This window comes from Spodoptera frugiperda, chromosome 27 (genome assembly GCF_023101765.2).
Source record: "Spodoptera frugiperda isolate SF20-4 chromosome 27, AGI-APGP_CSIRO_Sfru_2.0, whole genome shotgun sequence".
In the NCBI taxonomy this organism is placed as follows: domain Eukaryota; kingdom Metazoa; phylum Arthropoda; class Insecta; order Lepidoptera; family Noctuidae; genus Spodoptera; species Spodoptera frugiperda.
Window position 1 is genome coordinate 8,316,119 of NC_064238.1, and position 27,410 is coordinate 8,343,528.

The window sequence follows — 27,410 nt, forward strand, 5'->3', positions numbered from 1 at the left end:
AGCGCGAGGTTTTGAGTTTTCAATTTTTAATTCGGAGTTCAAATTTTTTGCGGTGTTTGGCAATAGTTTGCTCTTCTTTACACCGATTTAATAACATTAGTAGACACGTGCTTAAACCTTAAAATGTATTTATTATCTACACTGGCTGCAACTCTACCATCCGTTTCAAAATACCAAGCGTTATGTTACCTAATATTCTTTTTAACATTTCGCTACCTCGGTTGGTTAGTCGCAACTACCGAGTACCGTACTAAGTCTTGGATTCGACTCCCGTGACGGGTATAGCGTGGGCAAATTTTGATTTTATTTTCCGGATTGACTTCTTGATCACCCCTAATTTCATATTTAATTAACTGGTCAAAAGTGGTGTTTTATGTAAAGCTGAGACATATCTATCATCGATAGGTATTAAAAGGGATGTTATTGTCTTATTGTTTTAATATTTCAGTTTAATATTATCGAAACAATCATCACGAGTCGTAAATGTGTTGATAGCGGACATAAAGCACGAAATCCATAAAATATTCAAGTGACAAGAGCAATCCTAAAGGAACCGAGGAAATAAATCTCTCCTGGCGGGACATATTTCATAACATCACAACATCATAAAGGGTGCTTAAAAGCGTACATCGGGAGATGGCGTCTATCGATCACAGTCCCAGGAACTATATTGTATTCCGTATATACCAGTACATACATAGTGTACACGTAGGTATGTCGGCAGTGCAGCATTGATTGATGCTCTGCACAATGCCCGAGAGAACACGAGCGCATCCGCGCCGGACAGACACGCGCGTTGAAAATCAATTACAAGCAATTATTGGGTAAGCAAGCTCACCTATAGCGGACGGGAAGGGTAGGAGCGAAAGGTCGTACATCCCTGTGTATGTAGTTGTGTCCCGACTCCCGGCGCCAAGCGTCAACTCAGTCGGCTCTCGCAGGGCGGGAATACAGGGCGGCTGCTTGTCGCGCTCCGTGCGATTGCGCTCGACGAATTCGCGAAATGGAATTACTGTGGGTATCATTAATTATCATACTTTCATACGGATTTAATTAACATCATCGTATTTATAACGGCTCCCAATAATTAGCTCATTACCAGAAGAGTGTTCGGTCCGTGATTTCTACCTCTCTTTGTTTAGTTATGACAAAAGATCTATACTGAAATATATTTTCCGTGTATGAATGTTCAATTTGGGAATCGATTGCTTGCACTTTTGTCTGGAGCTCAGGTGCACATGCGTGGAATTTTTGTTTTATTTCATTTCCACGTCCTCTTTTTTATTATTTCTACTTCAGCGTTAACGTAGTTCGTGATACTTACATAAACTTTTTAGAAAAGTGCGGTCTTAACATTTAGGTATTTCTGCCGGTAAATTCGGAAAACATGTTACGAATTTTAATGGCCTTTTAAGTAATCAATTATATTTATTACATTAATCAATTTATCAATTAATGTACAATCCGAAGAGTAACTGAAATCAAATTAATTAAAATAATTAAGATTGTAAACCGGTGTAATTAAACATACGGAATATCTCACAACGGACCGGCTTATTGATCATTCTTATGTTTCATTGTAACGAGGAATGGTGTACATTCACATTTGATTCGCCACTCATTTTGCAAAGATTTATTAGGAAATGTCTCTGTTGCTCACAAAAGGCGGGAAGTCTCCTTAATAGGCGTAGTCAGCGTCTCGTTCGTCTAGCGAGATTCTAACTAGAGGAAAACGTCTATCTATTGCTATCAGGTATTCTTACATGGGAATAGTAACTGACCTACCCCAACCCAACAACTTCAACTTCTCAATGAAAGTAAAATTCTTTCAAAGTTCACACTTTCTCAGAACGTGTCTATATGTACCTAAGTAACTGGTGGTGAAACAAGAGTGGTACTTATGTGGGAATTAAACTTGAATTATGAATTGAAATATTATTTTATCATCTACGGTCATAAGTGAGACGGTTATTTAAATAGTTACGTTATAACGAGAGTAATAGTTTGGAACTAAATGGTTGCAAAATAAAACTGGCAATATCCATTTAAGCTGCGATTTTAACCCTTGCGCTAACTGCAAGAACTTTGTTTCTACTCATTAGATATGTATGAGCATAGGGTAAATAAAATATGAATTGGTATGCGTGGGTATCTTAAAAGCAGATTTAGGTGATTTACATAAAAGAGTAGACTTGAAGTCATAAATCATGACTACTAACGGTTTAAAGCGGAGTTATGGGGTTCGTTTAATTTGCAATAAAGATGGAGGGAAAGTGGTAATATCCCTCGAGGTAAAACGATTGTCGGCGAAGTTTCGCATGCTAGTCTTCTTTTGGTGGATCGTTTAAATACCGTCCCCACCTGGGTACAAAGTGTGATGGCGATAGAAGTGTCCTGAAGAAAATAACAACAAAACAATTAATATCAATGTCTGAAATATCATGTCCGTACTAGTTTAATGTTGCGTATGTTTTTACATAGATTATTTTTTGTGGTAAAAGGTGGTTATTTCAGTATTTGGTGTTATTCTTTAAAAAAATAGGCTAATTGTTTGACGTTACATTCGAATCTTTGGTTTTAATAAATGAACTTTATTTGCAAAGTTACAGCGTTTTTAGGGCAATAAACCTTAGCATTGTGTACCATTCCATATGTACCACCTTCCCCGATATGTTTATCTCATCAGTGGTTATAAGAAGGTATTGTGTGTGTGCTAGTGGTTTGGTGGCGCTGGTAGCCTGTGCGTCGGCTGCTGTGCCAGCTACTGCGCCGACGCCAACACCGGCAACTAAGTGTGAACGGGCGCCTGCACATGCTTCACCCTCTGATGAGCACTACCGCATCAGCGTTTCTGGCGAACCTGATTTATTCCTGCCTGGAGAACTGTACACAGGTATTTGTGAAAATATTGCGAGTTTTAATTCGCATACTTACATATTTGAGAGATGTGTCCTGAACATTTATACAGGATAGTATGATTAATTTCTCTGCGATTGTTTCTAGTATCGCTTCAAGGCATAGATAGTGGACAAGGACCCACGCCATTCATAGGATTCATGATATGGGTCGAAGTAAAATCCGACCAGCCCAAAATTGACAAGGGCAATAACCAATCTAACGAGACCAAGGCTGCTAACCTGACGCTGGGTACGTTCCAAGCGTATGATGCTCAGGCGAAAATTGTGGAAGTCTGTTCCCCGTCCGTTGATAATGCTACTGCACATCCCAAGACTGAAGTTCAGGTTAGTAGTAGTACCCATTCGAATTTTACTTTAAAGTTCACCGTCGGGTTGTTGAACAAAAGTTCTGGTTTGACTTGGATATGATTTGATTAAGTGGTTCTATTCATGTTATGATAGGTAATTTGGAATGCACCGTCTGGTATGGGCGCGAGTACGCCTGAGATGTGCGTAAGGGTGTGCGCACGTGTGGGCCCTTACCCCGGGGTGGGCGCTGGTGGTGGAGGCTGGTCCGTGCTGGCCCGAGAGCTGTGCTCAGCTCCCGCCGCACCGCATTACTTAGCCAAATTACCGCCTATCATTGAACCATGTTGTGCCTGTGATGAAGCCAAGTATGAAGTAAGTGCAATAATTCTTCCAATTGATTGAGTTTGACTTGTATTTCTTACGTCGATATCGTAACGTTACGTGTTCCAAAAAGGTTCTTTGTTAAGTTGAGGATATTGAACAGGTAACTTTCGAATGCCTATGGTCTCGCAACACGCACCCTCGCGAGTTTCCGCCGGAGAGTGCACACGCACACTTTGGTGATGTCATTGGTGCATCGCACACCGCGCAGTTCCGAGTGTGGCAGGAGGGACGTGTGGCTAGCCCCGGTGTCAGGCGACTGGCTGACGATGGCACTACTGTAGCTCTAGAGAAGGAACTGAAGGCTGAGGTAAGTGGTATGATAATTGCATGCATGTAACTAATGTACTCCGTACTGCGCATACTCAGTCAAAGTTTTTATTTGTACAGAGCGACCACATCAGGACAATAATCAAAGCGCGTGGTATATCGTGGCAGCAAGTTGGCGGGGCTGGGATCCCTAACACGTTTGCAGTGTTTCGAGTTGACGCGAAGCATCACTTGATGTCACTCGCCGCTAAGTTAGCACCCTCTCCGGACTGGATCGTGGGAGTGTCTGCTCTCGAGTTATGCAATGCTAATTGTACGTGGAGCAGATCTGTTACCATACCTCTGTACCCTTATGATGCTGGAACTGATAATGGTGTAACTTATACGGTAAGAAGAGATTTATACCTAAATTAATTCAACTTATGACAGTTCTTAAGTAAATATTTTACATATGTTTAGGTTACAAAAAGTTTATTTTTCGCTTTATTCAATTTAATTTTGGTGTTTTTGTTGTCATGCAGTCTCACCGCAATCCTACGATCCCGGCAACGCCGGTTCGTGCATTAAGGCCAGATTGGCCTCGCGATGCTCGCTCTCCTTTCTACAGCACCAACGGTGAAATGAGACCCTTTGCCAGACTGAGGCTCACACGACTACGGCTTTATGAAAAGAGTTGTGATGGAACTGGTAACGTATATTGTGCAATTTGAATTGTAAATAGCTACTTATGTAAAGTTTTTGAAGTGAGTAGAGTTGCGAAGGTGAAGAAAATCATTTAATATTTTTTTAGAGGGAGAGCCAGATCGGGTGCCGGAGCATCAGGTAGGTCAGGGTACAGCAGCAAGTGGGGGAGCTTGTGCAGTTCACGCGTGGGGTCAATGGGGCCCCTGCAGCGTATCGTGCGGACCTGGCCGCGCCACCCGCCAGAGAGACTACATATGGCCCACCCGTGCGTATGCCGAGGCTTGCCGAGTGCCACTTACTGACTACCGCCGGTGCCATGGCCCAAGAATGCATTGCAGGTATGTTCCCACATATTTTAACTGTCCTTACTAAAGGACACAGTTACCCGTTAAGGTATAATGAAGATGCTTTTCATTATTTTACTTGAACAGACAGACCTTTTACTGTAGTTAACTAACTTTTGCGTTTTCAAATGAGATCTTGTTTCGCAATAGAGCACCATCGGAATACGAGCCGGACCCAGCGGAGTCCACTGGTCCATGCGCTGTATCTAACTGGTCGGAGTGGTCGCCGTGTGAGGGCTGCGGAGTGCGCGCGCGCGTGCGACACTATGTGGTACCCCGGGCCTATAAGCGTTGCCATATCGGATACCGTGCACGGACCATTATGAGCCAAGCCATGCCCTGCGAAATGGGACCCTGCCAGAAGTAAGCCCCTTATTGTTGTAGCTGTTGACTATCACTTCCTAAAATTATTCCTCTAAAAAGTGAAATTGTTTATTAGTTTTCTAAGCTAATTGGGTTGTTTCTATTGCAGGCCTCCTCCAAAATCGAACATAAGTGCATTTGATTGGTTCTTTGTGGTATGACTTTTTGTATTTTAATCTATTGGATCATGTGATGGACAGCATTTTTTAGTAATAATCTTGTGAAGTAGTGGTTAGTTTGTAACTTTTTGATGATACAATAGGACACGCCTCGTGGGGACTGCCATGTATCGCCGTGGGGTAGCTGGTCTCCATGCTCGGCTAAGTGTGGTCGCGGTCGACGCCTGCGCACTCGCCTATACGTGGTGCATAACTCCACAGTGCAGGCTGCTATGACACGGCGCCTCTTCGATATGTGGAGCAAACGGTTCATGGAGCTGCAGTCGTTGGTAAGATACATGCTTGTGGATTGAACTTGGTTTGACAAGCAAGAAAGTAAGTTAATCTGTATATAATATGCTAAAAATATTGCTAGGGAGCTATTGGTATTTCTGAAGTTTCCTACGTAACGTAACTTACGAATTGATAATTGGGTACTGTTGACTGTATAACCAATTTTTCCAATGTAGCCGTACACTCCACACGAGAATACGACGGGCGAAGACCCCGCGATCGAGAACAAGGTGCAGGAGTTCATTGACCGCTGCCAGTTCACTCTCACACAGCAAGAAGCACTCTGCGACGGAGATGATATCAGCTGCCTGAATAACACCGTCCCTCTTGGTAACTTATATAACTTAGGATTTTTCTACTTGAGAATCTGATATGTGTACTTGTTTCTGTTTCTTTATGATGTATAAGGGCGGCCGTACACAGACTGCTCGAGCAGTTAGCGGCTGAGCGAAATACACGGACTGCTTCAAGCAGTTATAACCGACTGCTTGAAGCCGCGACTGCGCGATGAACTATAGCCATTCATTCGCTGCCGTACACACGACTGCTCGAGCAGTCGCGACCGCTTCAAGCCGTCAACTGCATGATGAAATTCCATCGTGCCGTCGACCGCTCGCGAGCGGTTGCGAGGCATACACCGACTGCTCGAGCCGTTGACTGCCCTAGAGCAGTCGGCGGTCCGTGTATTTCGCTGTAACTGCTCGAGCAGTCCGTGTACGGCCGTCCTTATAGTGTAGTGGTATAATGTTATTCGTGTCAAAACTTCATAACAAATCCAAAAATGACCAACAGAGGTTTGCAAGCAACCGCTGTCAGTGGGCCACTGCCGCGGTTACGAAGAGCGTTGGTTCTACGAGTGGGCCAAGAAGACTTGTGAACCATTTGGATTCAGTGGTTGTGGGGGCAATGGAAACAACTTCCGCACTCGAGACCACTGCCTGCGCGCCTGCGTGACTAGGGTCAACATTACTGAGGTGAATGGTAAGTACACATACGAGTGTAAGAGAGGAAGGAAGAAGTTAAGTTAGATCTTATTTATTTTTATGAAATATTTCGGCAAAGGAGCAGACCGAACTCATGAGGGTAGTTATCGGTGCTGCCTTTGAAGATCTGCCAGAGACCAACATCACAGAAGTTACAAGTGTGTTACTGGCCTTTTGGGGATTTGGGGATGGGAGACAACATAATATCATAATAATATTTCTATGGGGGAGGATTTGGCCTATTTATACCTTTTTTAATATTCTTGTACTTGCAGGATCTTTCGATAAGGTATGATATTAGAATGTATTTTCCCAGTGACCACGGTTGCTAACGACTCTCTTACAACGTTGAAGAAGCTGAAGCCGACGCCTCCTCATGAGAACAATGAAGTCCTGCAGAACGACGGCCCACCACTTTATGGTAAGTAATTGTTAATATCTGTCTGAAACTAAGTTTCATTTAAACCTTGCCATTATGAGAGGGAGGACTTTTCACCAGTTATGTTGTAATTTTTAATATCAAAGTATCTGTGCCCGCGAATTCGCTCATCCAGTGTTCATTTTCACACTTTTTGAACATTAAACAAACACATAAATGCCTTAAAAATAAAATAAGCCAAATTGATCCAGTCATTTTCGAGTTTTACGAACAGCAATTGATTTTTAAATATGAAATGATTATGTTTTTTATTGCGTTCCGCTTAGTTTAATCTCTAGATTTTTTTGTTTATGGATTTTGAACAGAAATGTTTTAACAATAAAAAAATTACCTCGATTTGGTACAAATTGAATTGCTCTACGTTGTATTATTAAAATAAAATCGGAATTACATGCCAGTAGCTTACATAATAATAGCATGCACGGTTATAATAAACAGAAACGACATGCAAGTTTGTATGGCATGCAATACGGCCGGCATGAAGCATGTATACTTTTGTACTATTATAAGAACTAGTCACAAATCTATGTTGCCAGTACTTTTTGGAAACATACTAACAATTCTTTTTTTAAGTAAGTCGAGTCAATCAATGACGTTGTTCTTTGGAGTTCTAAATTTAAAAAACGAGTTCTAAATTAAAAAACGACAATTATCTTTTCTTCACGTTTACGCGAATTGGTTTTTCATAATCATGTTTTAATTTATATTATCGTTTATTAATACTTACCTACTTATAACTGCTTAAAATATATTACATAAGTATGTTTATCTAAGTACTATGTCAATGAACCTTGCACGTTTATGTGAATGTATCTATATGTACAATTTAAATGTATTTAAGTATTTTTTCTATATATTTTATTATTTGTACTTAGCCACTTTCATATTTTATCTCATTCATACATCGTCGAGAAATTTTTTGGTACCTTAAAATCTCGAAAGCTCGTAGACTAAGATCCTGGGCTCGCCAGAAATTTATTGTTATCTCACGGACGCTCCTATCCGGTGACACTGAATTTCGTCCAGACGTCAGACACACAAATCAGCACTTCTCAATAGTACATTTGTTCACAAGAAAATATAAAATGTCTGGCGAGACTAGAATCTCAGTCTATCGAAGCTAATGGCGCTGGTGAATTTTCAAGTTCAAGTTAGTCATTAAAAGAAAAAAAAAACACACATTTTATCAAGTCCACCACGATCTTCTATAGAATCAATAATAACTTAATCTTTAATGTTTTAATTTCTAACACCATCGCTGCCACTAATTACTGAGATTAAGAGGACTCGACATAGTTATTTGCATGAAGAACTTATATCTTCTTCAGGGGCGTCTTAAACTTATAGTGCAGGGTGTGCAGGGTACTCGTGCGCCGAGTATTACTTAGGGTGCCGACAGCCGGTCGTGACACCATAAAATCATAATTATACAGCGTGTAACACAATACCTATTATAGTACAGTCAATAAAGTTTATTGACTAGAATACAGGTTGAATAAATTTATACACAAAGTTATTAGCTATAAATAAACTAACTGAAAAAAGGTCACTCGGATATAGGATGCGAGAGGACGCCAGGGTACTGGGGGTCTACTCTAATTCAAATGTGTCACAAAACTAAGTTTCGTCCGAAACTTCGCAAATTTCGTACTACAATTCGATTTATTGCCAACCTTTGTGAACAAAAATGAACGAATGAAATGAAGATAAATAAATAGGTTCTGATTTTAAATTAAAAATAAAACGTTATTTCAAGTAATTCTATTAGTAGATCAATAAAACCTACGGCCGAAGATTAAACGAAACTTCGGAATCGAGAACCGGAGTAGGCCCCTTGATTGCACACGGGCGCTATAAGGGCTAGAGACGCCCCTGATCATATTTGTTGATGTCCGTAGTTGTTTAGCGAATAAATGTTATTGATAAGCAGTAGAGGCGGTAACCTGCGAGACGGGACCCTGGTTGGGGTGGAGCGAATGCATCGGGGATTGCGACTTCGCTATCAAACTTAATTATAGACTGGTCGTGGTAAGTAATCATATCAATGTTCCTTTTCCTTTTCTACTATTTTTAGGACTTTTACAGTGACAACTTGACGAGAGAGATTAGACTAAGATTTTTTTACATTTGTCAATGGGATGTGCATCTAGCTTCTTTAAATCTATGCAGCTAGATTGATTGCGTCTCTTATTTTGAGAATGATTAGTAGATTACAATTTAACTTGAGGCTCTACCCTTTCAGCGCCAATATTTTTACAAGTTAATGAGACATGGTAGAATTTATTTATATCGGCTATGTTGATGTTGTACGCTTTTTATCTCTACGTTTTTCTGTGGCTAAGTTAGCAATATTAAATGTTCAGAGAATTACATCGGTAGCACTAGGAACCAATACCTACATAAACTTGTGTATTTTTTACGTTGTAAACGAGATTCTTTTCTTTTCAAGTTTATGGCTATTTAAGAGTTGCGAGAAGCGTGTAATGATTGGTTTACTTTTAATTGCTTCTCTCATTAGACTCGCCGTATTTACACCGAAATATTAATTATTGTAATGAAATCTGTAATACCAATCTGATTTGTAACACACAACGCATATAGTGAAGGTACGTTACACGCGGTTATTCTTATTATGTGCATTTTCTACGCTAAAGATAAAAGAAAATGATTACATTTATTTACGATTTGTCACGCTGATTCAATTATAATTCTGTCGTAATTTTCGTACAAACCTAAAACTTCAGCGGATTGTGAACTATACTTTGGAGGTTACACTTGGGTGTCCATTTCCTCCTTAGCTATTACCTATACTTGTATACTTTTCAGCAGCGTCAAGGAATTAGTAGCTTTACTAGGATTCGAAAAACAAGCACGTTTTAGTGTGCTTGTGAGATGTATGTAGATTGTATTTGAAAAGAATTGTTTTCCTCCTTTAACTAACAGATGATATATTTGTGTGCCCAACAGCGCCCTGGAAGAGGCTGTCGTCGCCTAATGAAAAGTCGCGCGTGTCGCCCAACGCACTGCCAAAAGGTTATTTCAAACAATTCGGTTGAAAGTGCCGAAAATCTTAATTACGATGACGATTAGACATAAGACGTTTATTAGTAGAAAACATTTCATTCAATACTTAGTAGTACGTATAATTAATGCGCAGTATTTATCCCGTATGTGTATCTAATATCCTTATAATACAAACAATGTTACAATGTAGTCGATTCAGGTTCAGTAACACATGTAATCACAATGAATAGAATATAATAAATATCTACTCAACATACTTACTTAATAAATGTCTTGTTGTTGGAACAAATACTTGTTTTATTTCATTGTCATTCAATTGAAGTAAATATCGTTTGTTACATATGAAAATAATAATGCATAACTAATTGTGTTGTAAAGGGCTGTTATTTACTATTCACACGATGACGTTACGTTTCGCTTGGTGATTTGTAAATATTTTGTTTTGTTGTTTTCCCTAACATTGGTGCAAGTACCTTCTATTCATTCGATTGGCTTTGAAACGCAAATGTTCTTTTACTTGGTGTTTTTGGTATTGGGTAAAACGTAAAAAAATAACATATGGGTGTAGGACCTATGTATATGGTTCTCGAAATATCATGCTCAATATTTTTATTCTTATTAATCATAATCCATAAATCGTATTCCTATCCGTGAGGGAAGTGGGATTGGCTTCTCTATTGATTATTGCGCTGCGTGCGGCATCCGATGCAAGACAATTGGGAATGTCCCTGGGGTGGACTTCAATTCTTCTTTCAGTGTTTTTGCTGTGGATCCTACTGGTAGATCGTTAGTTTACAGGAGTTACATTAAAGGATTGAAATTACCGCATTAATTAGTATTAGGTACCTATCTAGGATAAAACGTTTCTAGCAACACAGACGAATGCAGCAGAATATTTAAACTAATCTAGAAAGGTATTTACTAAAAGGAAATTACAACATAATATTAATCAATTAAATTTTTATTTGTCTTCAAATCAATAGTCAACAAAAACTTTGTACACAAAACACTTACAAGCTATTATTATTTGTTAACATTTTCATCTAGCGACGATAAAAATACAATCTTACTAAAATATTACTATCTATGAATCGCCTAACTAATTTCCTTAATATAATACTGTAAAGGAACATCACAGTCGCTTTGTACGCCATCTCTATTATCGTCTCAAGAAATTATGTAGAAGTCGTTGTTTCCGATTGCACGACATTTTAGGGAACAAATACACGTGCATCATGTCGTTTCTTTATCACTTTTTATTGGTCTGAATGTATTATATAAGATAGGGATATGGATTGACGTAAAATAGGTATTAGTGTCGGTTCATATCTGACGGAACATGCGTCGCGTATCATCGGTCGCGTAACGCCAGAACAGACAAATGTATAGAAAAACAGTTGGCCGTTTACACTCACTCAACCGATGATACGCTCCACGTATTTAACGTCAGATATAAACCGACCCTAATACGTACTTACAATATAAAATTGTTTGTAAGTTACATGCGAACTGATAGGTGTTTGGATACAGTTTTCTCCTTAACATAAGAATCGGTTGCAATACAATTTCACCTCTAACAACAGATTTTTTCGTCATCGTAATAGCTCCATAACAATACCGTTTTTTTGACAACAATAACTCGTCATTAGAGTGTATTATGATGATGTCTGTCTGTGTAGTTGGCGGGAACGCGCGAGTGCACCACCAGTGCCGGCGTAAGGGCCACTGACACCCCGGGCGAAAATATTGTCTTGTAGTACCTACTTGAGGGAAGCAATATAAGTGTTAGTAGTAGTTTTTCATTTTATTGGCGCCCCCCACACTTTGTCGCCCTGGGCCATCGGCCCATGTCGCCCCCCCCCTAACGCCGGCACTGTGCACCACACTGACAATGTGGCTCGCCGGCCATGTTTTTATTCATTACACTTTCACTGTTGTAGGCTGACGCTGTTATTTACCACGATTAGAAATTTCGCCGCTTACCGCGACACAAGACAAGCTTCTTTGGTTGTATTCTTAAATTATAGATATCTACCTACTTACAGCTTGTTTCGTCATATCTTATTTTATGTATAGATACTTAAATGTTTTACTTTTTTTTTCTAGGTAAATTTATGTGGGTACTTGGGTACCTTCATATAGAAATACATATATTCCTCTTAATCAATAATTGAACATTGAATTATTATCTTAATGAATTCTGTTTCGAATAATAAAAATATAAATCTCTATAATTATTAATTAGGCACAAAGGTAGGTGATTCAGTATTAATTCTACCAAAACAACTATTCATTTACTGTTTTATAATTACCGTAGAAAAATAATTTTACGCCCACGGACTTAAAGTACCAACCAATCAGTATTGTTTATTATTATGAACCTGTTAGCGTTACACTTAATATACGAAACTGATTGGTTTCACCCAACTTGACTAATTATGAATATTACTTAATTTAAATTAAACTTACTTCTATCGCCTACTATTTACAATTACATTAAAATACGGCAAGATTATACGGTATAACAATTCTGTATAGAACTGTCGATTCGTGTTGCACTATATCCATTCAGATATTACATGAAATGGTCACTCTGTGAGGCATCTATACTTTGGCTCATATTCTACTGGTGGACAGCAAGTTCTGCCAGTTACAATTCCTTAAAAAAATAAAGTATTTTGTATAAGAACATATACCCAATCTGCCTGGCTAAACACGTATAATATACATTACCAGGGAATAAATATTGAACATAGATTTTTGGAAAGAGACAATTTTATATGATGTTACGGTTCTTTTATTCGGAGGAGAGTGCTCGACTAGTTGCAGCGGTTTATAATCATGAGCCTTACGAGACCTTAGTACGAGTTTGTTTTACGTTGAACGAAATCGAAACGAGTGCGTTCGGCGCTCTGATTGGTTGTTTCATTGGAGCTGGCCAATCAGAGCGCCTAGCGTGGTCTCGTTTCGATCTCGTTCAACATAAAGCAAAGTCGCACCAAGGGAACAGTATACATGGTGACTTGGCCGATTGTCTTTCCAAAGGTCGATGTGCAATATTTATCGCGGGGTAGTGTAGTATGTTATTGTGCAACTAAATGCGAGTGACGGTGGGCTGGCGAGGAGGCTCACAACACCTGGGCGCGGTGCACTCCTTGGCACACGGACACGAACACCCTAGGTTCGCAAAATCTATTAACGCCTTCTTCTCTTCGTCTGTACCTGCGCAGAAATAAAAAGTTCTATCATTCAAAAAAAAAAAAAAAATTAGTGTCGTCATAGCAAGGATTGTTCTACAGACAACAGCTCATCAACCTACCCAAACTGTCTCAGTCCTTCAACAGATTTCAGACTTTATTGCAAAAATATAAGGTTCAAAATCTGTCTGTCAACGTGACGTGGTAAACGATCGATTTTGATGCACTTACCTAGCATAGAGGTGAGCGTGAACTCTGGCTGTAGCGTGACTAGACCGATGCCGTGACGCTTGAATATATCACAAACTAGCGCGGAACTCTTCAAGTAATCCTGAAACGTAACATAAGTTGGTTTAGTTAGGCGGAAACTTATCAAAGCTTTACAACTTACTAGGCACTTAATAACTTTGCTACTTTCAAGTCGTGACTTTATATTCGTGGTAGTATCTAATTCTATAGAATGTATATTCAGATTTTCCTTCGTATCATCACGCCTTTTATCCCTGAAGGGTTAGGCAGAGGTGTACATTACGGCACATAATGCTACTGTACAATGTTCCACTTTTTACCTTTAGTGTTATAACTATAAGTCCCATGTAATAGGGGGTGAACCTGTTGCCATATAAGTACTGGGCACAATTATAGACTCTGTGCTATTAAATTCAATCTTACAAACAAGCATGTTTGAAGGTAAGGTCGGTTATTTAAGAAAAAAGAGAATATCTTCTTGCATGCGGTTTAATCCGGATTTGATGACCAGTCCCGCATACACTTTAGTTTTTTTTTTCAGTGTAAAATTGTACAATCTAAGGCCCTTCAATAGAATTTGTTACGGGCCCCTCACATGCATAAACTACCATTAGTTAAAACAATGAGTCATTAGCAATCACACAAAGCGCAAAGTCAATATAATTAATTGATTACATTTCTACACTAACGATGTCAGGGTAAAATGTGATCCTTAAACAATATTTACGCAATAACTGTCTTCAAACATTATAATCATGTTGGAAATATCAATTGTTATTCACCTCGTGTGAGCTGTAGGCCACATGAGCGGTGGCGACGACCTTGTCGCGGTGCATCTGCCAGACGTGCAGTTCATGTATGGCGAGGACCCCAGGGACCCGAAGTGCTGCGGCCCGCAGGTCGCAAGTACCCAGACCTTCCGGCACTGTCTGCAGCAGCACCAGTCCCGCAGACCGCACTGTACGGAACAAAATATTGCTTAAATCAGCAAAGGAGTAAAGGACTTAAAGGTTGAAAACACCACCTTTGTGCACCAAAAACTTGGTTCTTTCATATTAGCATTTTAAATGACAGCTAACAGCCAATGTAATTATGTAATAGAACAGATTATATTATTGATTTAAATGACAGCTAACAGCCAATGTAATTATGTAATAGAACAGATTATATTATTTATTTTACTAGCTACGCCCACGTTCCCGTGGGATAAAAGTATCCTATCACCCAAGTCAACTCATTGTCATCACCATTCTGTCTGTGAAATTTCATAAAAATCCGTTCAGCAGTTTCAGCGTGGTTGATGGACAAACACCCAAACGTCCAAATAAACAAACTTTCACATTTAGTCTAGTACTACAAGTGCTTCTATGCCTTCATCGTCTTTGAGACATTTCCTTTTTTTTACGAATTCTTCATCGATAAAGAGAAGATTCCTTAGGGCAGATGGTCTAATTCTGCAGTACTACTTAATACTACGTTACGTTCATATGAGACGCCATTTACATACATAATACAAATATACATATGTACTTAAAAACAACGCTCATGTAGCGGGGAATATGTATATTAATCTACATATTTAACACTTTTCGTCATTTTAATAGCCCAGTTATCTATAAAAATATCTAACAATGTATTTGTAGTCAGCAGTTGTAAACCCCATATCTGATATTAATATCAGCTACTAGCATTATGTTGTTATGATATCATACGATCGTGTTGTTAACCGAAAGTCGAAACTATTGCCTATATCTTGTATCTACATACATTAATATGTTGATAGAGTCTATTATGTATTGTATATTTTTGTCTCCAAGTCTTGGATAAATCACTCATTGAAATTGATTAGTTACTAAAGCTAAGCTGGTATTTATTTTTATTCTGCGCAAAGTTATCGATGAACGAAATAGTTAATTTATTGTCACGAATTGATTTAATGTAGTGATGAAATTGTAAAGAAGTTTCTTGATCGTAACAGTTGGAGATCGAGCTCACCCTTATGAAATATTGGAAACATCGGTCATTAAGTAGACCCCACGGTTACAGAGCATTTGCGTAATCCTACGTTGCTTGCGTCGCATAGCGATTGTTTCCACTTCAGTTACTACGAGTACGACTAGTAGACAATATTGGACAATGATTCACACCACTGCCCATCACTACTTCCCAGTTCCCATATAATTTGACAGAAATCATACATTTTCATTAATAATGGACAAACAGTAATTAATTATTATAATTTATCCACGCAACATTGTTATCTTATCACGACTGGTAAAAAGTATAAGTATACTTTTAAATCCGTCTGGGCTAATTTAGAGGATCTAATCAAGTGTTTACTTAAGTAATTGAAGATAGCGTTTGTTGTACCTATATAGTTTTATAAAATTGTGATTGTTGTTTTCATCGATAGGTATAAAAAAGGACCTAAATGTCTGGCTGAAGTTATCACGCAGGTACAATAATTAATTTGACAAGTGCCCTTAGATTTTCGACTCTTGGTGTCACAAGCAATTAAAATTTAATCCACAATCTTCTACTCCTGCCCGTTTTTTTTTATTGTTAAATGGGCCGATGTTTGGCCGCTATCTCGCCTGATGGTAAGTGATGATGCGGCCTACGGTGGAGCACGTCTGCCCATAAGCAACCTATTCACTCGGGCTTTGAAGACACCCAGGTTATACCCATCAGGAAACACAGACTCCGGCAAGGAGTTCCACGCCCGGAGATTTTCGATTCGTGTATTTTATTTTTGAAATGGATTGTAACAATTTGCACTTACTGAATGGGTAATTGAAGATGACGAGCACGATGGCTGCGCAGGCGGAGAGCGCAGGGTCGGCAATGCGAGCAGCGATGGGCTCCCATTCGTTGGTCAGGCCAGCGCCCATCACGAAGAGACTGCCTAGGAAATAACAATATTCTCAGTAGTGCCCTCTTCATCTGCATGGGAAATCATCAAATGACTTCTGAGGCGGAAGGGTCAGTCTCTTACTGACTGAAAACCACCTCGTTCCAGTTTCTGCTCATTGCTGGGGCCGTGGTATATACCATGTCCGTAGTAATTAGGGGCTGTGTAGAGTATTATAGAGCATGGAATTGCACCCAGTGTATGAACAATAATTCCTCATTACATTGAAATTCTGAATGGCCAAAAGGTTGTGATACATTTATTATGAGTAACAATACTAGGTATACCTGTCATAAGGGATAACAAAGTGTGGTGTTTTGTTATAAATAATTTTGTGAGCCATTACAAGTATTTGTATCTAAAACATCATCCAAAAACTCAATTAGGCTTCTGTACACATTTTAATGTAACGCAAATATTTATTATGCATAAAGCTTAATAAATAAATCATTAGGTAGTCGGTACCGACTGGGACAAGCGAGACAGACACAAATAAAAACATGCCGAAATGTTTTATGATTTTCCTTGAGTCTGACAGAAAAGAAGTATTGTTGAGATTGAATGTGGTTCAATGCACTTATACGTATACACAGATTCATTCAATCCTTGTCTTGTTTACTACGCGCCACGCTACAAGTCCACAACAGACTCAATACAATCTTAAATAACATTTACAAAACAAACATTAATAAAACAACACGTGTAGACGATTTACATGAAATTAGCTGACGCAGTATTTCATTAAATTGTATCATTATTTGCTTTGACATAAAGAGCTCTAGATATTTAAAGCATATATTTAATTGAAGTCTACTGCATAATAAATGAATGTTTGTTTTGATTAACTTTTCAAATAACGGTGTGACTCATTTGAATAAACAGACAATTTGTATTAGAATAAAAAAAAAAATACATTTTTGGATGATTTTTGTTGAAGAGGAAATGTGCAATTGGGTGAGACGGAAAATACATTCTTAGTTCCTAGATAATTGTATAACGCCTTTAGTAAGGAGGTTAGTAGAACAAAGGTAGGGTAGAAAACTTACTGGCGATATCAGTAGGGGCATGAGCAAGTACAGGCTCTCCAGATCCAGTCTTCAGCACAACTCCTCCCCCTTCAGTGACGCTCAGTCGCCGGCTGTAGCTCAATTCACGTCCTATAAACATACGTAATAGATTATATCAACACAAATATACATATATACTATGTAATATATTTACAGTACAACATAGTGTATATTCAGAAAGCAACCATAAGTTAAATTTTTAGTTGGTTTCAATTAAAACAATCGCTAACTATCTCAATCGTTTCTGCGTACAAGTATTTGATTGATCTAAAACTATCTTAAATAACCATTTAATAATAATATAATGATTATTGTCTATCATTATCATAATCTACATATTAGAAGAGTATAATAATAAGTATTCTTTACATCCTAAGGAACATAATATGTGTTACATTCCACTACATGGAACCAGTGGCATTTTCTTAAATAATAAATAAAACGTTCTTTCTCTTGTTTAAGATTAATGTGGGAAAGCTATTCTGCACTGAATGTTATAGAAAATTTTCCAATTTTCTTCAACTATATCGTCACCTTTTTAGATTTTCTATCTAATATTATTGGTAGTTCATGTTGTCCGTAGTGAATTTAAGAATAGTAAGTCCTAACTTAGTATATAATATTAAGTTTAGACTGAAACATACATACGGAAGCTAATAATGTCATCATGATCATTGTTATAGTTTGAATGTTATGCAATGTTAGATGCTATGTTTACTACAAACTACAAGAATCAGTCTCACGCGTGTTTAAATATCTATTGTTTGCAGAGCCTTGTCGAGCTACTTTATGAGGAAGCCATTGATTTACGATGTTATGTTTTGGTAAGAGTAATATCGTTGTGTTTACATTTACGTAGGTACATAGGTACTTACATATGCATATGTAGGTACCTACTGCAGTTGTTTAAACAGACATTACGCGTATAGTTCTAGATAACTTTAGAAAAAGTTACTTGCATCTTACGTTACTCACTCAACTCAGGCTTCGCTTCGCCCGCTTCGAAAACTATACAAAAATCCGTCGAGCAGTTTTTGAGTTTTTAACGCGTTCAAACGGACTGACGCGAAAAGGGTCTTCTTTCTACAATATGTGCGGATATTTAGTTATTACTTCTAATTCTTTTTACCATGTATGTACCTAGCCTATGCGTTATAAGGCTTATATTACGACCCGGAACAGGCAGTACAGCAAGTTCTCGTGCTACAGTATTGTTTTGTATTGTGCTCCGTACACAGAGAAAGCCGATCATTTTCTTCCGCAAAATGTTTATAATGCACCTAGAGGCTGTCACGTGCGCTTGCACAGAACTAAACAACTTAACTTTATAATCGATTCAATGCTTCCATTGAATAGTTTACTGAAAGGTTGATCAATAAATATATATTATTTCATCTTCAACTACAAATAAATATAGAACCGTTTTATTTTTATTCGAAACTTTGAAAAAAAAAAATATATAAAATGCGTTTCAACCTTTCAAAGGTACGAAGGTAATAATATCGAATGAGTACCAAACTTACGTAAACCATAAGAAGCATAACTTAAAGTTAATAATGGGTGCACTTTGACTGAACTATTGTGATATCCCTTAATAGATACTGCCTTACTTACTCTGGGTTCTTAACAGGATTGCTAATAGCAACTGCATCACTAAGTATCAAAGCTAAATACACAAAGTGCCTTTTCAAAATTAAGTTATTCCGTAAAAAGGAACCGTTGAATGCAGGGCGCTTTCAACCGGCCTATCTAGAAACCAAGAGTCGTTCAGCGGGAGACGCTTATGTTCAGTAGAGGACGTCTTATGGTTAATATGATATTGATATGACATAAAAGAAGGAAAGTATCTATGAGATATTTGCCATTTCAAAAATATCTTTGCACTCAGAGTCATTTAATGGTTACTTAACTCAGTCCTTAGTAATTGTTTTCGGAACAAAATGGTTACTAAGGAATAGTTAAAGCAATAATTAAATGTCTCTGAGAGCGGCAGTTATTCTGTTTTTGAAGCGAAATACGGTAGAGTCACAAAACAAAACATCTTTGTAAAATAATTCCATCATGTTTCCATATTCCGACGAAACTACGAAGTGTAGTGCATTAGGTAATGTTGTTGTTCACATAGCGAATGGTTAGCAGTACCGGCTAGAGCTACTTATGAAAACATGAAAATATAATCAAATTCAGATTATATTTAGGTACGATCTTGTTCAATTTATGTGACTGCTGAATTGACTATGTTTCTCTACGTCCATAATAAGAGACAAGAAAAGCAAGATTTGTATTGGTTCTGTTAATCCAGAGCAAAAATCTATCGAAGTTTATATAGCAAGGTAATTTCGAAATGATAGCATGAGTGTCATGCTTGCATGTTAATTATTGGATATCCACGGTATTTGGTGTTAGGTGATGCATGGGAACTAACTGCGTTTATTTGGATTTAGAAACCAGATCCCTGACTAGGTACGTGTATAACTGTGATGGATGGTTATTTTACTACATATTTGACAATACATTCTAAGTACCTATTGCATGCTGATATGTAAAGAGACAGAGAGAGATTCGCTGCATTACATAATATGAAAAATATTGATGTTTGACACAAGACACAATCCACATCAAAAGAGAGAACAATGCACCTTTATATTACGCCGTTTGTTATGTTCGGAACGAGGAAATTACGAACATTCAAACAAAATATAATGTAATCTATGGCTAAAGCTTACCTGCTAATAACATATAATTGATGGCGTGTAGCAGTAGTCCTATGACAGCGCTGCCGACGATGACTTTGGGGTATCTCGGCGGCTGCCCGTGTGAGGAGTGCACGCCCAGCTGGAGCGCGTTCACCACAAGTGCTAAGGCGAAGGATGCGAAGAGCACGTGCACGGAGAGGCGGCCCACCACCTCAATGCGCGCCCATCCGAACGTGTTCCGCAACCGACCTTCCCGACCAGCACCCTCGTCTGCGCGCTCATACTGCACCATGCAAGAACAGTATAAAGGTAAACCGAGGCACTCGAATCTCTGTTTGAAATATTTCTATGGTATCTATTTAAATCGAGAAGAAAATTTAAGTTGTATTTCTACAAAATATTCCTGATAGGTAAGGTTTTTTTAGTAGGGTCATTCGAAGAAACCTCAATATTTAACATTATCGAACTAAGATTATTTCGTAGGATTTCACGAAATACCGTGAGATCGATGCGATTAAACTATTTGAGTATGAAACGTTTCACAAGATAACGTTACCAGTTGAACTCGCGATTTCGCAAGTTATCAGCAAGTTTATTTGCCCATAAAATATTCCATAAAGGCGAACTATGAACACGAAATGAAAGGTGAAATGAGCCGAGAGGTAGATCTAGTGTGAACTAGGTACATTGGAGAAATATGATATAAAAGCATTACATAAATGTTTCATATATTCTATTAATTCTGTGCTTAAAATGAAAATTAATTGACAAATAACTTTAGAAATATAACTGTTTCAAACTCAAATATTTTAGTCTGTCTTGAATTTATCTTATCAACAATCCATCGTGAACTGTGAACTACATTAACACAGTCACGTTTACTTTATACACAACAGAGGTTTGTTTATTGGGTGCACATAAGAATATAATGTGAGTACAAACCTTGTATGAGATCAATGTGGTGACGAGTCCGACTAGCCGACATAGGGAGTGGCAGGTGTCCACGAGGAGGGTCGGTGAGTGCGTGAAGTGCGAAGCGAACAACCGGCCGCTGAAGCCAGCTATAGCCAGCAGCAGCGCCAACAGGGACCTCGGCGGCGGCAGCCATTGTAGCCACTCCTTCATTGCCATCTTGCTGCTCCTCAAAACTAGGGACAAAGAAACACCGTTATTAAACACTTATCCGTTAATCCGTCATCAAGTACGTCGGTATCCATGATATCACCCAGTATCTTAACACATATCTTACAATCATCCATTTATAATACCTATATCAGCTTTTTCTTTTCCTTTAGGTATATCATTCGTCACACAATCAATTCAGCTGTTTTCACTCTCCTCATTGCACCATCTACATCAGAGTCTATTAAAATCATTGTGATACTTCTTTATTTAGGATTTCCTAACTCAGGTGATGTAACTTTATAGTGTCATCAGTTCGTCTCATTGAAGATCGCTAGCAGTTACAAAGGTAGAGATATTTTTATACCCTACACATAACATAAGCAAGGAAGTCTAGCAGCTGTCTGTCTGCATAGTTTAAATAAACGTCCATTGTGTTTTGTCAATCGAATAGACTGGAACAAAATATGTAACGGAGTAGCTATTTAGAAAAATCGACATTCGACAATGGACATCGTCGTTTTGTATGTTGATAATAAAGTACTCAGCATTGCTCAAAATATCAAGGAAAGACAATCGTCCAAAATATAATGCGCAAAAACTAAATTAGAAATCCACATTTACGAGGTATACAATACTTTATAGGAGAAGATCCTTCTCCATATTTATTAAGATGAATTGAAAATTCTATGCGCATATGATTTAAATAAAACCAGTTGAAAGTTGGTGGGTGTCAAATAATGTGAGATGATGTGGGTCAAACAATGTAGGTCAAAGTTTTTTGTCACATAAACCAGTTAGGACAGTTCAATAACTCCATTCGGAGTACGTACCGAGTATGATTAATGCGGAAAGACAATGTATTGTATGTACTTATTCTTATTTGAGGGGTTAAGGACCTATTTGGACTAAAAATAATCTGAAAAGACAGCAGAAAGCTTGTGGATACATTTACTAATAGATTACATTTTGATCGCAAAAAAACTAAATGAAGTCAAAATATTAAGGTAAATGGTTAATTTAAAGCTTTTAACTAGAGACAAGCGGGATAATCAAGTTTTTTGTTACACAGCTGCAGTGAGTGACAGTGATGTTCTAATGCGCAGCATGCAGAAATAGCGAGTACAGTTAGCGGATAATGAAAGTTGTTATGGTGCGGCATGTGTCGGACCTTTTTACACGTTCTGTCTGCCTGGTACTCAGAGCCAGACAAGTTTGAATGGTTATCATCTTCCATCGGCTAATCTGGTACGTACGTATTTAAAACAAAGGAATTTGGACATCTCACCATCTGTCTCAGTGTATGCAGATAAACATCATTGTGACAAAAGGTGTTGTTAAGGAAAAATGTCTGCAGTATGACATTTTTATACTAAGTGTTATTATAGTCAACAGTGTTATTTTCAGCGTATTAAAAGGGGACTATACTTTACTTTAGTAAAGTTTATCGTACGTATCGTAGAATCAGTTGCTTGATGGTTAATTTCGACAGTTAAGATTGCAAGTCAATGGCCAAAGCACCGATTGCCGTTGCATCTTGTTCTGGTACTTTATGTAATAGTAATGTTGTTTTTTCATCATCATTATAGTTATTAGGCAGAAGATATCTATTCTCTGAACGTTAGGTTTACAGACTGTCCACATGGATTAAACGCGACCTGCATCTAGCCGCGCCCTGCAACCTTTATTGGTTTAATTTATTGTTTTTTATTCCCAGAAAACGATGATATTGGTACTATTGATATTTTAAATACCTATATATTTTTTTGTTGATACAGTAATGGAAATTTAGTATCTATTGTCATTGCACCGTAGATTGGTCGGTGAGCCTCAGACCGGAAACCAGTGCGGTTTAGGACGATGACCCGAGCGGTATGAACTACCTCGAGTGTACCTAAGTAACGACCTGCTTTGCACAAAGTCAATGGTATGGTAAACTATAGTCAGCAAAGTTTTCTTTTTCTTGAATGGCAACTAAATCTCCAATACTGTGTGTCGACTATACTGCCAGTGTCGATTGTCAGCCAAGTTATTTGATATGTAGGTGAGAAGATAAAGATTGATTGAGTAGAGAGACAGTAGCTATTGTTACATTACATTGCCTGTCTTTTATCGAACCTATAACAGAACATATTCAAAGTTTTTTTATGGTATAAGCCGGTAAACGAGCATACAGATCACCTGATGGTAGGCAGTCGCTGCCGCCCATGGACACCCGAAAAATCAGAGGCGTTACAAGTGCGTTGCCGGCCTTTTGGGGAAGTGGCCGTGGTTGTTGGGGACTTGGGGATAGGGAAGAGGGGAAATTGGGCCTTACTCACACAACGCAAGTGCTGTTTTATGTCGGTTTTCTATGAGGCCGTGGTATCACTCCGTTCAAGCCGGCCCATTCGTACTGAAGTATGGCTCTCCCACACTTGAAAAGTTTTCTTAGTTCTCATAATTTAATTAATGTGGACCTTTTTTTTTATTCGACAAAAACTAATGCTTGACTAGATCCTACCTGATGGTAAGTAGTGATGTAATCGTTGATGGTGAGGCGCACCATTTGGTCTATTGAACTGTAACAACTATGAATGTCATTATATTTGTCATTAACATCTATTTCTTTCTACTTATCATTCAAAATTAGTCATATACGTTCTATTTTTCTTTACTGTAACTGTTACTATACTTTTTGAACTTGAGAAAACGAAACTAACAATATCAGTTTCGTTTTCTCAAGTCGTATGAGTGAGCAGGCCTTCTGTCATTGTTGTAACGTGTCTGCCATCTTGCGGAAGATGGTACTCAGACTTGTAATAGTTTATCTCCGGCAATTGAATCGTACTGGCCCGCGGTTGACATTATACGTTCCTTTGGTATTTCTTAACCAATGGAGTCATAACTAAAATAACTTGTACTATGGAAAAAGGCGAAATATTAAAAAGCCAATTTATACATTTTAAGTCATTCATAAATTATAGTGGGTCAAGGTTGCTGTACCATGTACCGTGCACACTTCTAGATTCCGCAATATGACGAAAAATAAAAAAAGTATTTCTCACAAATTAAAAAGACAATATCCTAAGTTGATCGATCTATCTATTTCGATGGATAACTCGATTCTATAGTGCTCACTAGGGTCAGCGTACACGCGGTGAACGACCAACACGGTTGTCAACCATTCATATTTAAGGCAATTATTTTATACCATATCTCAACATTTACTTAATTCAGTATTTTCCTTTTACCTAAGTACATTAAATGGTTTGTCCTCTTGACATTAATAGCACAAAATAAGTGTCTCGTCTCTAACCGTCTAACCTTTACTTAACGGTTCTGATTTCTAAGTTTTTTTATAAGGAGCTTTGCGGTCCACTAACTGCGAACTCAAGTACCAAGACGACCACACTTTCGCTAATATATCTGAGACCGTCCACCATCATTTTATATGTATATTCTAATATTATGTATGATAATCACACGTTATGTGAACGAAATATGATTAAAGCATTTTAATAAATACACGTTTAATTGTGTGGTTTATACATTTTAATTTATTTTCCTCATATTTCGTAGACGTCTCTACTCTCTACTAATACCCTGAAAATAAGTCGATTACGCCTCGATAAAGTTCAATGACCCACGAAATCACAAAAAAATATGGACGTATTTATTATATGCTCATTAATCAAATTAACTCTTAATGATTTTATTGTTTATATACTTAGTGTCAGATAATAATAAATTGCGGTGTCCAATTTAGATTTGATGACCATCGTTTGGTTGGTAACACTGTTCAAAGATATTTATAAGACTGAGCGAGCAATGAAATTAAAACATGCGTTAGTAAAGCAAGAAAAACAACTCCCACGCATAACCCTATTTCGTTAAACGGTGATGGTCACCTAGATAACTATTTTTACGTCCAAATCGTCCAATATTTTGTTCTTCTTTGCCCTTGGGAGTATTTCCTGCTTTTATCGACATAAAATATAAGTAGCAACAATGTTTGAACATGAATTAACATTTATCAGCAGATATTTTTGAAAGATCTATTTAATTAATTACGATTTTTGAACGATAATTAAATAATCAAGTACATTTGTCGATTGTTATAATTTTCATACTTTAGATTAAGTATTTATTATTATTTATAGATTTTTATTTATGTTGTTTTTAATAATAGGACTTGTTATACATAAACACGTTGAAATATTACCAATTTCTTCAATATTATAGTGTTTACTTTAAGTATTTAGCAAGTAAATACATATTTCCGAATCGTGTCAATGTCAGTTATTTTATATCACACAAAACATCTGCTGCGTGGGAATTATTGAAACTGGACGCATTGCACAAATAAATATTTTATTCTCAAATTGCCATCGAAAATAAAAACAGTCTTACTGTGTACCGTGTGCTAATTACTAAGTAGGTTGCTACTAATAGAAAAACAATAGTAATTAGATAAAAAAAAGAAAATATTTATAATTCCTTTACTTGTAGGAGCTCAAATTCCTGGATCTCTGCGTTCAATGTAAACTGCACTTATAACATTTATATTGTAATAGTATAATGTTGTTCTGTTAATGCATAGCATAGCCGAGATGAGTGAAATTAGAAAGGTCAGTGAAAATAATGTGCGCGCGGTAGAGCCGGCTCGTGGTCGTTGTTGATACCCAATTGTGACGTCACTTGTCCCATCACGGAATTTGGCATCAGTACCTCGAACATAAATATTCAGCTAGCCCTAGCAGGCAATCTAACGAGCTACTCATTGTATGTTAACAAAATAAACAAACATTTCGCCGGTGCGTGAACTCGTATCGATACGTCGGCCACCAACATTATTTTTATTTTCTCTCAGCCTTCTCCGTGTAACTGCTAGTAACATTTTATTGCTTTACGAGCAGTCGCACTTTGACAATATTTTTATGACATTCGTATAAATATTTAAGTGATAACAAATCAACAATTAAACTCACGTATAGAACTGATGCAGAGCTTGGTTTAGCCGCACAAGTTAAAGTAAAAGCAATTTTTGTCACAACACGTTGGTTTAGTAAATAGTAGTCGGCAGCGGTAGTTCAGGCACATATCACTTGTATAATATTGTTTTGAGTTTCCAAACACGTTACGAATTTCGGTTTTCAGCGTTTAGCCGTTGTCGGTTCTCGTTCGTGATGGGCGGGTGCGCCGGCGTCGCTCGCGGCACTGACGACTGCGCGCGCGCACGCTACCTTATCGACAAGCCTTTCGCACCCGATAAGCAAACTGTCGAACTGTTAAATAGGTAGTAGTCTGCTTAGATGTAAACGAATTTCCGCGATGCAAGACGTGCGATGTTGTGTAAACAATAGCGATCTATGCGAGCACCTCTCGCGTAGGAACCATGTCAATATTAGGCTATGCTATGTGCTTACGTTTTATCAGTAATTGTTATTTTCTAATATCTGCTATCATTATCACTATCAGCTACTGTGGGGTATCATGCCAAATATGGATGATAGTAAAATCACAATTATTCCTGGACAATAGAGCCCGGAGCTTTATTAACATGAGGAAGAATAAGAGGTCACGGACGGGCGTCGACGCCTCGGTATTTACGCGTACCGCACGGCTGCTGAAAATATCTCATTTTTTCTCTTGTAAATACTTAGTACGAACAATGTTACAGATTCCTTGCAAATAGTGCGATGATACTTTTTTGAATTTGTTTTTATGTAGTCGTTAAATGTGTATCTACTATCTACATAGCACCCACACCTAATGTATATACACTAACCTATTTTTTTCTATATTTATTGTACAATTTGTGTAGTGAGTAAAGTTTATTCCTATTAAATATTGTCGATGGATTAAATTAAATTATTTCAGGCCCATTTATTAATTTTCAAATAGATATAACTCAGAAACATAAAAGGAAAATTATCTTCACGACAATGGTCTGTGTGCAAAAATGAATTATTACATTATAAAATATTATATATTTTGCTATGACTAGCCAGCGGCTTTACTCGGGTTATCATGATAAAAA

General features: G+C 37.8%; 2 protein-coding genes across 4 annotated transcripts; one reads left to right on the top strand and one right to left on the bottom strand.

The window, feature by feature from the left end:
* The first annotated feature begins 677 nt into the window (after positions 1 to 677).
* Positions 678 to 10,435, top strand: LOC118263763 (spondin-1). Of its 3 annotated transcripts, none has more exons than XM_035575930.2 (16): positions 678 to 824; positions 2,718 to 2,893; positions 3,004 to 3,242; positions 3,360 to 3,578; positions 3,691 to 3,897; positions 3,978 to 4,244; positions 4,379 to 4,544; positions 4,648 to 4,879; positions 5,036 to 5,248; positions 5,358 to 5,403; positions 5,511 to 5,696; positions 5,877 to 6,030; positions 6,493 to 6,681; positions 7,000 to 7,104; positions 9,053 to 9,150; positions 10,090 to 10,435. In XM_035575930.2, the coding sequence occupies exons 1-16, from the start codon at positions 739 to 741 to the stop codon at positions 10,210 to 10,212; spliced, it is 2,706 nt and encodes a 901-aa protein (XP_035431823.2). In that variant the 5' UTR covers positions 678 to 738; the 3' UTR covers positions 10,213 to 10,435. The 3 variants fall into 3 exon arrangements, with proteins under 3 accessions (XP_035431823.2, XP_035431825.2, XP_035431824.2); XM_035575931.2 differs by lacking the exon at positions 678 to 824 and adding an exon at positions 875 to 1,014; XM_035575932.2 differs by lacking the exon at positions 9,053 to 9,150.
* Positions 10,436 to 12,277: 1,842 nt separating this feature from the next.
* On the bottom strand, positions 12,278 to 26,709 carry LOC118263591 (zinc transporter 1). Its single transcript, XM_035575676.2, has 8 exons — positions 26,359 to 26,709; positions 21,209 to 21,414; positions 20,297 to 20,549; positions 17,550 to 17,660; positions 16,375 to 16,497; positions 14,375 to 14,550; positions 13,575 to 13,674; positions 12,278 to 13,368 (listed from the first exon to the last, which is right to left on the bottom strand). The coding sequence occupies exons 2-8, from the start codon at positions 21,395 to 21,397 to the stop codon at positions 13,241 to 13,243; spliced, it is 1,080 nt and encodes a 359-aa protein (XP_035431569.1). The 5' UTR covers positions 21,398 to 21,414; positions 26,359 to 26,709; the 3' UTR covers positions 12,278 to 13,240.
* Positions 26,710 to 27,410: the final 701 nt, after the last annotated feature.